The sequence below is a fragment of the Bradysia coprophila genome, assembly GCF_014529535.1.
Source record: "Bradysia coprophila strain Holo2 chromosome IV unlocalized genomic scaffold, BU_Bcop_v1 contig_106, whole genome shotgun sequence".
NCBI lineage: Eukaryota > Metazoa > Arthropoda > Insecta > Diptera > Sciaridae > Bradysia > Bradysia coprophila.
In genome coordinates, this window is record NW_023503372.1 from 5,034,874 (window position 1) to 5,051,041 (window position 16,168).

Consider the following 16,168-nt stretch of genomic DNA (forward strand, 5'->3'; position numbering starts at 1 on the left):
GTTTGGTGATTCCATTTACAAAACTCACAGGAACAATATTATTTTACGACTATGCTCAAACAGGTAACAGGAATATATTAAATCAATATGTGAATTATGTTCGCCACCCACATTACCTTTTATTATAAAATTTCTGTAATGGTATACCCTCTCTTTCTCGGATATTTTACTCGACATTATCGATGGCATACTATTAACAAAACCACCATGTACACACCGTACACACTTTCGTCCTCTGCGGCTTCATTTTCATTTATGCGATTCCTTTTTTTCGCTCGACCATAAATTTTGTGTTTAAAGTTGTGCCGGTGTGTTTCATAGTGTCCGAGTGTTAGTCACACCAAATAAATTCAAATGGAGACAGCAAGAAAATTATATTTGAATCGCCAACGTGCAGCACACTTTTAGCGGTAGAAAATTTGTGTGAAGAGTTGGTCACATCAACCGAATGAACATGGATTTAAAACTTAGTGGATCGCAGGTGAAGTTAAATACATTTTGCTTTGAATTCAAAATTTAAATTTAAAATAAAAAAAATGGATTGCGTCCACTATCCTCATCCACCCCATACAAACACAAAAAAAAATAATTTTTATTTGTTTTGGTTAAATAGATAAACCTAGCAACGCGAGACAAACGACCAACACCAGCTGTACAATATCCATTCAACCATCGACCTGGTTCAGCAAATAATGTTGCCACAACAATAAACCGGTCATCATTAGCATTAAGAGGTCGACCCAAGCGGCCACAGTCAGCTGACACATTTATATTGAAAAGCAATTTGAAAGGTGGATACAGTTTTCTCGGTGAAAATTGTGGCGAAAAGTCAAAGGTGCGCTTGATGTTGTTAATTAGTCAGTGTCCCATTGAATGTTCGATATTTTTGTTGGGATTTTGTGAACCACCTTTATAGGGGTTGATTGCCATCGAACATTACATTAAATTAGGTGAAACGATCGATTATTTCGAGTGATTTTTTCAAAACTCACAAACCAAACCATTACGAAACGGCTAGTCTTCACTGCTATTGAGAAATATGTGAAAAATAACCGTTGAGCTCTGCGCTAATGTTCTGTTACATAGCCAATTGTATGTTATAACAAATGAAGTAAAAGATTTTGTGCACCAGGCACTGCTACCAGCATTAACATGGACAATATTTGTAGACTGATGGGAACAGAATGGGCTTTGCATTCCTATTGTTAAGACAATAGTCGTGCTTACTTTGTGTGAGTTAAAACACACAACACATGCACACATGTCTGACATTCGATTAACGCTAGTAGCAGTGCTGTGCTATAACGCGATACACTTGCCGTTGGTAAAAGGTTTAGTGTTTCGCAAGCGCCTAATACGAGAAAATTTCTTATAATTTCAGTTGAAACGACCCCTTTCCTCGTCTTCGAACCTACTTAACATTCTCCTATCAGAGCAAATAAAGCGATCATGGAGCACACCCGAACCTGATTTGAATTCTGACTGCAGTTTGGGAGGCAAAATTAGAACAAGAAGTAGCTCGCAAATGGATTTACATAGTGATGGTGGAGAGGGTAGCAGTATTGAAGAGGATATAAGCATTAACAACACTTACAGGTAGAGAGCGGGTGAAGAGAATGGGCGGAATGGATAGGTCAATTCAATTTCTCAATAAAATTCTGTTCACAGAAGCAACAGTTTGCCGAAAAAAGTTAAAAAGTCGAAACCTCGGAGTGCATCCAATACCTTAAAAAGGGATAGTAAGCTCGCTCAGTCGGATTCTGGGAAGAAATTCGTTACATTCGGAAACACTCACTTCGTCGAGAATACTTCGTTGTCCGGACACAGTGCAAATAGTGGTAGTGACAACCAGGAGAAACCAGATCTTCCTGGAAGAGTTTCGTTCAGCAAAAGCGACGTATACGAGATCGATTTCAGTGATTACGAAAACGGTGATGAATTGTTGGCAAATTACTCCAGCTCGGCGAGTAAGGTTTCGTTCAACAAATTGATTCGAACTCCCTCCATCGCCAAGAGTCACGACGACTGTGATCCGGCGATGGATAACTACTGTTGTGCTCTGAAATGTAACTCAATGGCATCCACGGTTGATGAGTGCGACTTAGCATCAGCCGATAAAGGCATTGCAACGAAAAGTGAAAGTGCAGATCATTCCGACAGTAGTGCCGTTATTGAAGACTATAAAAAAGAGGTGGAAAGTCTCAATCGTAGTCGAGAGATGGATATTGCAGAGAAAGAAGAGTCCGACGATACTGCCAGTATTACCAAACAAGAAGTGCCAAGATTACAGTTAACAAAGTATAGTGACACCGCAATAACCGCAACAGAACGTACCAACGCTGCTAACAAATACAATGAAAAAACAGCTTACAACAACAGTAAAAGCGTGAGCCTATTGAATCTGAAACCACTTAACAACAACAACGGTGGCAATGAGCAACATACGAAATCGGCATCCAATGAGGTCATCAACAACTATCTCAAGGCTACGAACCAGAATGATAATTATACACCAAGCTCGGCCAAGCAAAATAATTTGTCCAAAGCGCCAAAACAGACGAAAGTGATTAAGAAAGTGAAACAGTCCGTTCCAGACAAAGTGAAACAGAAGTCGAAGCTAGCTGACCATCATGACGAATTTCACATGGAAAAAGTGGAAAGTTGGATGTCCATACACGAGAAACGATTTTCCGACAGTAAATGTGACATTGGTGAAAATGCTGCGTACAACAACGAATGGCGCGAGACGCCGAATTCGAAGACGGATGACGAGGGAAACTTTAGCTTTGAAGATCCGATTGATGATGGATCGAACGGGGAATCGAATTACGATGAAATTGTGTCGGTGATAAAAGAGATTGACGAGGAGAAAATTAAGGATTTGGGTGAGTATGGTGCGCCAAAATATTTGCATTGTTTTTTTCGTTGAAGCTAAGGACATGAAATTTAATTAAATTCAAGTGAATCTTATGCAGTAGAAGGCTCAAAAAATCATACACATTTGAGAACTGAAAGCGTATTGTCATTAAGAATCTGTTACTTCATTTGCGTTCTTCACTTTTGTTTGATACATACAAAATCTACTACCTCGTTTGTTTTCACATACATTTTGCACATAAAAGAACAATTAGTCACATGTTGTCCCTTATTTTCCACGTTCTTGTTGATAACAGATGATAGCTCTATCTGCATATATGTATAACGGTGTTTCGCATCGCAGTTTCTCTTTTAGATCAGTTGCTGGACCCGTTCATATTAAGTAGTCATATGTTATCGACAACTTCAGCAAAAATAAGCGGTAAACTCCAACAATTGAAGTAATAGATTTTTTTTAGAATCAACAACCGAACATTTTGATGACCTTTAGAAGATGATATTTCGCACCTGGTGCGCTCATTAAAAATCTGCAAATTATGTTTTTGAGTAAAATTGAACAAAACCCCAAAAAACCGATACACACATAGTGTGTGCGATTAGAATGTAGTGCCGAGTCGATTGCTATGCATACCACTGAATGCTACTATACGGACTTTGATATTGGCCGTTCTTTTTCCGTGAATTCAGTTTGAAACAGAGACTATTTTTGCGAAAACATTTTCCTTTATTCCCGTTTCTCGTCAGAGAAACGGGTCTTCAAAAAAAAATTGAGTCTGTCTGTCCGCACCACAACATCAGTAGATAATACAGAAATATAGTATTATCTATATATCTATCTATCTATCTATCTGTCCATCTATCTATCTTTCTATCTATATGTTTATTTATTTGTTTATCTATTTATCTACAGTTATTATCAGTTATTACTACTAATGAGTTATGTCTGGGGCTGGTCCAAGAAATTTTTTGAGTCTGTCTGTCCGCAGGCCTCCTGGGGGTCCCATCGTTGGATCTCCGAGGCCATTTTTAAAAAACGGCCTCCCAGGAATCAGGCGCTGAGACCTTCGAGGCCGTTTTTCAAAACCGGCTTCACAGGAATCAGCCGCTACGACCTACGAGGCTGTTTTTCAAAAACGGTCTCCCAGGGATCAGCCGCTCGACCTCCGAGGCCGTTTTTCAGAAACGGTGTCCCAGTGGTCAGCCGGTAGGATAAACGAGGTCGTTTTTCAAAAATGGCCTCCTAGCGGTCAGTTTGAAGTACCTGGAAGGCCGTTTTTGAAAAACGGCCTCGCAGGGGCTAGGCGATACGACTTTTGAAACAATTTTTCAAAAACGCTCTAGATGTCTCACTCGGTTTGTCCTATAAGGGTATTTCCCAAAAAACTGACCTGGACGGCCCAGCAGGTGGGGTTTCTCTAGATAATTTTATTTTTTATAAATAAATGAGAGGGCAAAGTCAACGAACGTACATTAAGTACAGACGATTTTTTGAAAAAGGGGTTTCTGGTTAGTCTAAAAAGTGAATTGTTAGTAAAACTGTCTTAATATAAAGTTTTAGATCTCTATTCTAACAAATAAACCCAAAAGATCCTTTTTGTAAAAAAAATATTTTTTTTTGGAGAAAACATCGCCTTAAACCACTTACAGTGGAGGTGTGACGCAATTCCTCTTATCACCTTACAAAAGAACTGATATCGGCTTTCTTCCGTTTGAATTCCATTCTTTAAAGGAATATATTTCACAATTATAAAAATTTTCCTTCCTCAACATCTGCTACTTGTGACGCACATTTTTTTTGTTATAATTTTCCTCCTAAAATTTTTCTGGTAAGAGTTTTGTTGTTAAAACTTTCGTGTACTTTCCTCATCAGCTGCCATTTGTGACGCATATCTTTGTGCGTGTCGAATCTGTAAGCGTCACCTACACCGATATCAATTCTTTTGTAAGTGGATAACAGAACTTGCGTCACACCTTCACTGTAAGTGGTTTTCGGCGATATCAGCTCTTTTGTAAGTTGTGATTTTTTAGAATTTGGTCGCAGATAATAGACAATCATATTGTGCAGTTTTATTAAAAATATTCTTCTCACAAAACTGTATAACTTTCTCTTTGAATTGAACCTTCCAGCTTTCATTTGACGAAAATCGAAAATTTTACGAAATTAAAAAATTTGACGAAAATCGAAAATTTGACTAAAATCGAAAATTTAACGAAATTTAAAATATTTTGAAGAAAATCGAAAATTTAGCGCACTTAAAACGCTTATAGCTCCCACATAGACGACTTTTTTGGAAAACCATGAAGCACGTGTCGACTAGAATGTGAAACTCTATAAATTTGTCTTTTAAACAAACTTTCTATCTGCCATATTTTCTGAGTTATGGGTTCTATAGCTCAATAGCTTAACACGCTCATAGCTCCCAAATAAGCGACTTTTTAGAGAAACCTTGAAACACGTTTCCATCTGCCGTATCTTCCGAGTTATGGCTGACATACCTCGCTCTTAAAACGCTCATAGCTCCCAAATAGCCGACTTTTTAGGAAAAACAATGAAACACGTGTCGACTGAATTCTGAAACTCTATAAATTTGTCTTTTAAACGAACTTTTAATCTGCCATATTTTCCGAGTTATAGGTCTTATAGCTCAATTGCTTGACACGCTCATAGCTCCGAAATTATAAGCTTTTATAAAAATTCCTTCAAATTAGTTTCTTAGAATTACGTCCTTACCATATCCTGAAAATTTCAGCAAAATTCACCGGTAAATTCAAAAGTTTCGTTGTACCAGAGTGATTTGATTCTACAAATTTCCAAGTTTTGAAATTTAATATCTCGGCCAAATCATAACCTTATGAGGCGTGTGATAGCTGGTTGAACTCGTATGGACGCCCAGCTTACGAATAAAATACTTTAGGGGTAGTAGGAGCGGAGGGGGAAAAGTCAAAAAAGTTGTGTATATATGTTCCTCAGTCCTGCGGAAAATTTTTTTGTCAAATTTTTCTGTGTAAACGGACTTGCGTCACGGCCCTTCACTAACGTAGGGCCATGATCCTCAGTCCTGCGGAAATTTTTTTTGTCAAATTTTTAAGTGTGAACGGACTTGCGTCACGGCCCTTCACTAACGTAGGGCCATGATTGATATTTATCTTTTAATAGAGTCTTTTTTTGCAGATTTTGTTGCACAATATCTTATTTTGAAACTACTTTGATGAGGTATACCGAACTAAAAAGATTTTAAGAAAAGTTGTAAATGTCCTCGAGTTATTGCATTTTGACTGACTAAATTTTGATCTATATAGAAAAGCTATTTTCGACAATACACTAAATAAATCCTGTTTTTCATTATAAATATTATATTTGGCCGTAATCAGAACACATTTACAAACAAAAAAAGTAGAGCTTTTTTTAAATTCTAGGTTTCTGGATCGAAAATGGATAATTTTTAGTTCGTCTTAAGGCAATAACTCGGACACATGTAAAACTTGTCTCATAGTCTTTTTAGTTCTAAGTTTCCCATCAAAATAACTTTAGATATTCATTTTTTGATTAATTGGATACGTCAGATATTGTGTACCTAATACGCATTATGCAGGAACATCTTTAAACAAGAATAGACCGGCTGAAGCCTGGTGAGGTCTTTTTTCTTTTTCTTTTTCAATTTCTGTTTACTATGAGCTTGGTATTCATTCAACTACCACTTTGCTTGGTATTCAACTACCAAATTTTCGAATTATAAATAGTCTGCTATGAGCGATCGGTTACCAGATAACAAATAATAATGATTTGCCTGGTGCTGATTTGATCATAGTAGCATTGCAATTCTAAGTGTCGCGTATTTGGCTGTAATAGCCATAATTATAATTTGTGACACAGACACATGGACGGACGGACAGATGAAGTGTCCACAATAGGTTCTTTTTTTAATAGATAATAGATAAATGTCCTGAAACGCCGCTTGACATTTTTCAAAAATCGAGAGACCCAGCAGTTAGTGTTGTGATGGAATATTTTCCAGAATTCGTCTAAAATAACTGTAGTATATCTTGATTTGACCTCAATTACTCTTGAGAATTTTTTTAAACAACTAACAAAATGGAGAAACGGGTAGGCCACGTCAGTGGCCTTACCTGTTTTTACAAATTTTCCCAAAATGTTTCATGGAAAAGTTAATTACATTCACCTTCCAAATTTTAGAAGCAATAGAACATGCAGGAACGTCACCATCCTCAACGTTAAAGCTGAAAACATCGGCAAGATCAGACACTCCGGATAAAATGGCGTAATTTCTTTTGAACATAAAATCTCTCTCAATTTCAGTCACATTTTCATCGAAACAAAATTTCAGAGAAATATTATCGTACCTGGACAACGTCGATTCAACATGCATCAAAACGATGCAAGAAACATTTTCCTACAAAATTCCCGATTCATTTCGCTCGGACATTGAATTCGCTGTTGAGCCGGACATTGTTGGTGACATGCCCAAGTAAAGCATTGAATTTTGATTTTGTCTAGCTTGTTTCACATTTTTTGTTTTGTTTTCAATTAAAATGATAAATTTTACCGTCCCCATTCATTACAGAATATCCGATCTGGTCATTTTACCCAATCATCAACTGGCCCGGCGAATCGTTGCTTTAACATTACGCGCCAATGAACTATCGAATGCAATCCAATTATCGAAGGAGCATATGGTTCATGTACGGGCTGATAAACAGAAAGCCATACGAATCGAAAAGCAAAACTCACAAGCGCGTATAGCTGAACAAAAGAATCATTTTGAAAGCATCGTATCAAGGCATCAAGGCTTTATTGAACAGGTGGGTGATTTTGTTAAATCTTTGCAACTATAGCAATTTTCAGGAAAAATACAAACAAAAAGAACCAATTTATAGAACGGGTGTGGGTGGTGTGTTTGGACGTTCTAGTGAATGATGATGTTGATGCTCTTGCTTTGGTGTACACTGTACGTACAAAGGTCTTTGCAAAAGCCATTAACGGATGGCAACGTCTGCCATATCCCAACTATAAAAACTGAATTTTTTTTAATAGAAGATTACAGCGAGATATATTCGGATAGTTGCGAAAAGTAATTTTCATTTGAAATTCCGTACCTTTGTAGTTCACATCACTCTTCCATCTAGCTTTCCACGAGGATTATTAAAAGAGACAAACTTTTCTAAGTAAAAATACCGCCCATCAAACTACATATATACGATTATGGATCATCCGTATTACATTATCTCGTATGTACACAGCACACAACCAAGCACGAAAACAGAATTTTTGAGAGGGTTCACAGTAGTCAAAATTTCTCTTATAAATTGAGTTTGCAGTAAAGTGCTACTGCTATTTGTGCATTGTGCTCGTACTGCAGTGCAAAATAGTTTGAAATGTACAGGTGAATTCACCAGCCGATCCACAAACACCACGTTCTTGACCATACGTCGTTAATAGTAAACCACCTAAACAGACAGTGTCTTCGTTGTTCTTATAAGTGTTGAGTAGATGACGACAATCTCTAAAATGTGTTCTTCACAATACAAGCAGTGATTTGAAATCTAGTACTTCATGTGTTTTAACATTAATTTTGCTATTCAAAGCCATAAAGGGAAAAACTGTCTGATGCATTTTCGGACGCATTTTACAGTGGACTTTTTTTATATTTCACTAGAAGCCAGATCTTACTTTAAAAAAATCCTCGACACTTCCACTAGCCTCAACGGTTGCTTGGCTAGTTAGGAGTGCAGTTTATATGAAAAAAAAGCTTGATTACTATGGTAAGTACATATTTGAAATGAAATGTTAAAACGAATGAAGTACAAGATTTCTAATCAAACACTCAAGGTATGTTGGACGACAGAAGTGCCATTTTTAATGATTATTCAGTGATACGTAGCAATTTTCTATTGGGTTTGAAACAAAAACTCAAAACGTTGCTATATTAGTAGAGAGAGTAGTTGTGCCATTGAAAGAAATTCGTTCGCTTCTTCAATGTCTCTTTGTTCGTTACTAGCACACACATCAGTTTTATTACCCCAATTCTAGCCAATTCACGTGATTTCCATGCATTTCTTCTATGCTCACACAATTCCTTCGAATTATGACTTCTTGGTTCTATAAGAGCTGTAATTTTTTTCCGCTCTTCATAATGCTGTAATGCAACAATCAACGTGTTTCGTGCGACAAAATGGGACATTTTTTTTGACTTGCATTGCTTTTCCATTTCACTGATGTAATGCGGCAAATGTGTTGGAAATATTTTTTTGTCAAAAGAATATGATTTTATTGTTGGCGTTGCATTAGAAACCATATATAATTCCCACTCTCTCTATCTATCCACACATATGTACGTATGTTATGCAGCTTCTCAAGGATAAAGCCGTGCTGTGCGAAAAAGTGTCGGCACTAACAAGACGTATTGAAAGTCAAAACCAAGCTTGGGAACATAAACTACAAACGGAAATAGTTCGAGTGAAAGAAAGCGCCCTGGCTGGAGAGAAAATTCGACGAGAACGTTGGGTGCGGGAAAATACAAAGAAAATTAAGGTAATTGTTGTTGGGTGGAAAGTTTAATGTTATGCTGCATATAAAATGATGTTAAATGAACATTAAGTGCTTCATTGTTGTATTATATTGGACTGGAAGACATATTGTTAACTCAAGAAAATGTCTCAATTCGTCCCGTTTAAAATTCACCTGCATTCAAATATTTTAATTTAAATAGCAGAATGTAAATATCGTGTCATTATAACTGTGAAATGCATTTTATTGGGCTACTTGTGACTGGCATTGACTGTGGAAAATCCAATTTGCTGTGCAATTAGTCAACAGACAGCCATGTAGCTTTGTTCTATTGGGTTCTTTATCGTCAAAGCTGACATGAGGAGTTATATACTGGGTACATTGAATAGGAAATCATGTTTCTGAAGTTGTGAAACAACGAACCGAGAGCATGGTGCACAATAAGTGCACCTACAGTCAATACCAGTCAAGTTTGTGACGCAATTCTCTTCAGCTGTTTTGCATCTGGTCTAATCACACAATCTCACTGCCTTATTCTGTTTATACGAGTTTAATAGGTTACTTCATTCAATGAAAGTGTAAAACAGGTATGGTCTATTGTCCGCCCGGAGGACATAAAAATTAGATTTTCGTACTTAAACGCACTCATTTTCATATTATTTTGACATAAAATGTGAGTGCGTTTAAGACGAATTCGCCGATCAACCATACCTGTTCTAGACTTTCATTGACTTCATTTGTGTAAAGTATCGCATAGTGTTTGAACCAAAATCTATAACTTCAATATCAAACCTATCACCAAAGAGATTAGTAGAGATAACACTTCGCTTGTTCTGGTCGTCTTCGGAGATTCCAGATGACTCGGAGATTCTATGAGAAGTAAATTGTTCTTTTTCTAAGGACATCCGCTCAAGGGTTTTTTTCTAGCCAAAAATATCTAAAATCCACAATTTTGTATTGGGATTGGCTTTGGCCTTCATCTCCCTTACAAATATAAAAACAAACGTTTGAAGTTGATGCAGTTACAACATCCAACATTTGTTTCAAACATCACCGAGGGATTTTAGAACAGAACGTTGAGACTGGCTTATGGTTTAAATGTCAAATTTGACGAGCACTTTCGATCATTTCGTAGACCATACCCCTCAACCCATCTGGTTTTTAAGTTGTGCTTTGTCTCACTAACAGCCTTTTACAACCAATAACAAGTTAAGTCTGAGTCATCGCCTTAACGTGACTCAGCACCGTACTTAATACCTAAAGACTCATTCGGCTTGAAGAACAAAGGCATTCGGCTTGTAAATCAAATAGAGCAAAAGCGACCTTTGAAGGGCCTACCTAAAGAGGTGCCAGTATAGGAAAAAGATGTCAGTATAGGAAAGAGATGCCAAATTGTGTGCTTAATTGATATCTCGACTAAATATAGGCTAGATATGTGCACACAAATTCATCGTATTTCGCTAGAAAAATTCTTTGTTTATTTGTCTGACCTCCTCACTTCAAGCAAAAGTGGTACTCTAAATAGGGTACTTAAACTTGACAATGCTCCATATAAAATTTTAATTTGTAAAAAGAGTGGGGATAAAATTTCATACAAAATAGTACTCTATTTGGCAGGTGTCATTAATAGCACTTTTGCTTGAAGTGCGTTGGTCTGACGGATAATTTTGGTGAAAGCTAGCACGTATTACGTACTACGTAACCATTGAGCCATAACGTCCGTTCACTAAAGCTAATGGCTAATTCTCAACAGACACAGTATGACATATTAAAAATTTCATCTCGAAAACATTTTCCTTCACTCCGAATGTAAACACATAGTTCACTGTACTTTGTAGTTCGTTTGTAGTTGGAGTTCGAAAACTATAAAAAAATCACGACCTCAAATTCCGCTTGGGAATGATAGATATAATTCCAACGCTTTCGATTAAATATTAAAATCGAGAAAAGGAAAACACAAAAAGAAAATGGAAAATCCTCAACAACGAAAATAAATGACAAACGATAAATAAGAATTGTCTCTCTCTACAGTTTCGTACATTATTACATTCTCACAACACTCGTTTTTTATTCCATTTTGAAAGGAGTTAACGGTTAAAGGACTGGAAGATGAAATAAATAAAATGACATGCAATCACCAAAAGGAAATAACGGAACTTAAACGGCAACATCAACAAGATATATTAGATGCGGTGGAGAAGACCAGACAGAAACATGAAATAATGGAAATGGGAATACGGGACACATATGCTCAAGATAGGGAGGCTGCGATCGAAAAGGAGAGAAGCGCTATACGGGAAAGGTAATTCGATCCGCTTTATCCCTTTTTTAGAGTATTTTTACGTTTAGTTTAGTGGAATGTTTCCAATATTAAATAAACAAAAATAAAATCGAAAACTTTAACAAGGTTTGAAAGACAAATGGCATTCGAGCAGAGGACATTTCATGAAGAAAAAACGAAAATGATGGCAGAGTTTGTGCATGAAAAGGACCGTATTTACACGGAGTTTAAAGAGAAGGAACAAGATTTCGAACGTCGTCGTGATGAATACGTTTTTGATAAGAATCAAGAAATTCATTTTTTGAAGAAAGAACTTCGGGAGAAAATCTCATTAAATGAGAAAAAACATCAGGTACTTTTAGCGACAACATCATTTTTATCTCAATTTCTTTTTGGAAAAGTGACTGTTTTGATGGTATATAAGTGATGATGCATTTTAAACCGGGAAAACAGATGTAAATCATCCATAGGGGCAAATGGCAGGGCTTTTTATTTGAAACATTTATTCTGAAATTCTTTATCAATTCTTAAAAATTCTGAAAAAGAATCCTAAAAAATCCTAAATTTAAGAATTTTTAAGGATTAATTCCACAAAATTCTTAAATTTTAAATTTTTTGGAATATAAATCCCAAACAATTCTTATTTTTTTTTTAAATTCTTAAAAAAGTTTCGAACAAAGTCCTGGGCTATGGACAGTCTCGCCATATATGAAAATCCTGTGGAATCATGCAAATCCTAGAAAAATGTAGAAACTTTTTCCTTTCAGTCCGACCTTGCATCGGTTCGTGAACAATTTGAATCCGATTTTCTGATCTGGCGTCGAGAGCACGAAGCCGCTTTCAAGATTCGCGAAGTGGAGAAAGAAAATACCGTGCGAAATCAATGCCGAATCGAGCGAGACAAACAGATCGACGACATTATTGCCAAAGTGGATTCAGAAGCACTTAAAAATCAAAACGAATTTGAATCGAAAATATTGTTAGTCACTTGATAGATGAGTTAAATTTGATCGAAACAAATTTGTTGGGTAATGTGTTCCTTTCAGACGCTTAAAAGAAAAGTACGAGAATGACCTGCAAAATTTGGAACAAACTGAACGATTGACGCGGGAGAAGTACAACGAAACAAGGACTAGATTAGCTGAATGTGAGGCTAATAAACAGAACATGCAGTCAACAGTGAAGCAACTTGAGTTGCAACTTTCACATGCTCAAAAGGTAATTAATTAATTTTCTGTGTCTTATTATATTGATCGACCTATTGAGTCATTGCCCGGATTGCTAGCTCATTCGAAGCGTTTTCAATTCGTAAATCCTCTGATCTAAATAATCTCTTGTTTCGAATCGTCAAAAACATTGACAAATGTGAGGCAGCGTCGTCCTAGGTATAGGACTACGGTACAAGAAAATACGGACGTCATTTATGAAAACTCCCTAACTGGCGATGGTCAGTCCTTGGAAATTTGACCTAAACTTTTCTTTAAACCGTAATTAAACCGTAATTTTGTACGATTTGTTACGTCGGTAGGTCACACACGATAGTCAGTTCGTTGTCCTGAGAACTTAAAGACGATTGCAATGAAGCTGCCAGTCAGTTTAATTGAAGAAATTTAGTTTCCAAAATAACTCGAAGCTTTTACTATGTCTGTGACAATATGACGAAAAAGAATTGGGGGATTGTTCATAAAGAACATCTGCTGTTTTATGGTTCTATGGTTACCATGGTTTCATCTATAATCGGCAAATTTTCAGGCGTCATCCTGATGCCAGGCGTATTTTATGAACCACCCCCTCTTAATGCCGTACGTCATTTATGAATCGCCCCCCAATTTTAGTAATTTTCATTTTCGTAAATCGAAATCTTCTCATACTCGTCTCATGACTGTACTTCAGCTTTGACTTGACTTGACTTGACTTGAGTAACCAAAACGTGCTCCTGTGAGCGATCCCATGAGAACATTGGACGTGAGGATTTTGGTTTGATTGTGAGTCAGACCCTAATCCCCCCTTTTCGTTCTCCTTGATTACATTCAAAGCACACAGTAAAACGTCTTCACTCTCCCTGTCTAACTCCCACCTTTCGACCCTTACGTGTGTTCTGAATGGTATCAGTGTAGGGCACACCATTCTGGTCTACTATTTTCTTATATACCACAGAGTAATTTCTGTGGTAACTAACTCAACCACCGTCGCACGATCTATGTGGTTGGACTAACTACTAAATTTGTGAATGTGCAAAGTTACAATACAATGTGGAATAATATAATGCCACAAGGAGAAAAACAATTACCTGATAACAAGCCGTTTACATTTTACCTGATACCACACTACTTACAGGCTTTTCTTCATTTTCCGCACATTTCATTCATGCTTGCCAGCACTTTCAAGCTCAAGTGATTTGGCCAGATACGGATCTACATGCACGAAATTAGCGTAGACCCGTAATTACCATTGTTATAACAATTGTCGGCAGTGGGGAGATGAACCAACCGCCTGAGCTTTTTCAGTACTCTGCAATATTTCAACATATTTGACTTCTATCATCCTCCTACTTGCAATCTTTTCCTAGATTATTCGCGAAACTTCATCCTTCAATTGTACACTCTCTTCTTCGAACCGGGAATAAACGTAGGATGGGTGTGATAGTTTTTGCAGTCTCTCGTATGCAAGGTTCTTTGGCGTGAGTTTCAAAATCACATTCATTCATGGCAGTGACTTCGTCATTTATCGTGTGTACTGTGTACGTTTCAATTCAGCTATTTGCATCCTCAGTGCGGAAACATCCATTGGCTCATCAATATGTTACATATAAAATAGAGAAAGAGGGAAATATAGTGAGAGAGAAAATTGAGAAATTCAACCGCTAATCTGGTTTCTCAGGTTCTTTGGTCAGATATCCCGGAATTCGGTCCAAATGCAGATTCATGGTAACTGTCCCGCAATAAGGTGACAATTCTTTTATTACTGTTCATAAAGCACTCCTTTGCGAGTTATACCGGTTGTCTTATAAAACCATTCAGAATGAAAGAATTCAACCAAAGTTATGAAAGGTAACTCAAAGGAGTTTTTCGGTCCCAGAGAATTTCTCCTCTCACGAAATGTAACTCGAAGGCGTTCCCGTTCGGCCCTAGCGCTCTTCTTCCCTCACTAAAGGCTACACAAAACAAAGGCGTCTCGCTCGACACCAGGGAATTCCTCCTTTTACAAAGCGTAACGCAGCGACATCAGTCATAGAGAGAAGACACATAAGGTCATAAAACCATTGAACCTGTGTACACACCCGTTGATGTGCAGACGGGCACACTCGTCGCATTACCTCTGTTTAACCAGCTTTATACCTCTACTTTCATTCATTTTGTCGATTTTGCGGGCACTGTCCTCCTAAGATTGTCGATGGATTTTAAATTCGGAACTCGCATCAGGACACTTGTTTGAAAATTCCTAATGTAGGACATTGCTAAGCCATGCTAGAGTCTGGAACATTGTTGAGCCATAAGATTATAAACAGTCTGATGCCATGGAATATTCTGTCGTCAAACAGATTGGTAAATCCAAGCTCTCTAGTATAAATTACACCTCCATTTCACAAACAATCAACGCGCGTATCCGTATAACATACTTTCGAAACGTTTAAACTCGTTTATTAAAGGAAATTCAATTATTCGTAAAAAATTTAAAATTATTTTCACGGAGCAAAAAATTTTGCGACCATTCGCATTCCACTGTACTTCAGCATCGACGAAATTGGAGCGTATGTTTAAATTGCAAAATGTTTTTTTTTCTTCTTCTCTGCACTCCTCCATACATCCAGATGTGTGACGAGTTTCTTCACGAAAAGGAAAATATGAAAGAAAATGCACGCAAGGAAATTGAATTAGAAGTAAGCAACTTGAAAAAGGAACGTGATAACGAAATTGAACGAATTTATGCTCGAGTACAACAGGCTATTGAGAAAAAAGATGCAACTTCCGATATGGTGCAAAAGGAAAATGGCGCATTAAAGGAACGTTGCATCAAATTGGAAGCAATTATACGCCAACAACGTAAGGATTATTGTACGAAATAGGAAAGAAAAATTTCGAATACAAACTTGTGTAATGTGTGTGTAATGCTGTATAATGTCGATACGAACATTTCTTGTACAATAAAAATCGTATGCACAAAAGATCGAATTTTGAATGTGCCAAAGTGCATATACAATGTGTCAATGTCCCTGCGAGAGTCGTTCACAGCCAATAAAGTAATCTAATCAAACAACAAAATCTTTTGCGTCCCGAAACAGTTCCTTTTCAATTTTCAAATGTTTTCGTTAACCCATTCTGTGAATACACATGACTCGTTTGACGGTAATATGTTGCTGTTTGAAGTGGGAACGACACAACATAAATACACATTGGTAGCCAATCTCTGAAATAATTTTTTTTTTCTGTTGCTCCAGAAAGATTTTATCTAAAATTAAAATCTATTTTAACCGGTCAAGTTGA

General features: G+C 37.0%; 1 protein-coding gene across 1 annotated transcript; it reads left to right on the plus strand.

Moving 5' to 3' along the window:
* The first annotated feature begins 202 nt into the window (after positions 1 to 202).
* LOC119070665 (centrosomal protein of 131 kDa) lies at positions 203 to 15,846 on the plus strand. The gene is made up of 13 exons (XM_037175099.1): positions 203 to 481; positions 614 to 835; positions 1,382 to 1,596; positions 1,669 to 2,885; positions 7,073 to 7,157; positions 7,224 to 7,364; positions 7,461 to 7,698; positions 9,245 to 9,427; positions 11,488 to 11,705; positions 11,811 to 12,036; positions 12,452 to 12,663; positions 12,731 to 12,902; positions 15,496 to 15,846. The coding sequence occupies exons 1-13, from the start codon at positions 449 to 451 to the stop codon at positions 15,748 to 15,750; spliced, it is 3,417 nt and encodes a 1,138-aa protein (XP_037030994.1). The 5' UTR covers positions 203 to 448; the 3' UTR covers positions 15,751 to 15,846.
* The last annotated feature ends 322 nt before the right edge of the window (positions 15,847 to 16,168 follow it).

What these genes read in the sequence shown, in the direction of transcription:
- LOC119070665 (XM_037175099.1), top strand. Translation starts at nt 449, where the DNA reads ATGAACATGGATTTAAAACTTAGTGGATCGCAG. An exon ending in GACACTCCGGATAAAATGGC is followed by an intron (nt 7,158 to 7,223) that starts GTAATTTCTTTT and finishes ACAAAATTTCAG; the next exon opens with AGAAATATTATCGTACCTGG. An exon ending in AACTTTCACATGCTCAAAAG is followed by an intron (nt 12,903 to 15,495) that starts GTAATTAATTAA and finishes CCATACATCCAG; the next exon opens with ATGTGTGACGAGTTTCTTCA.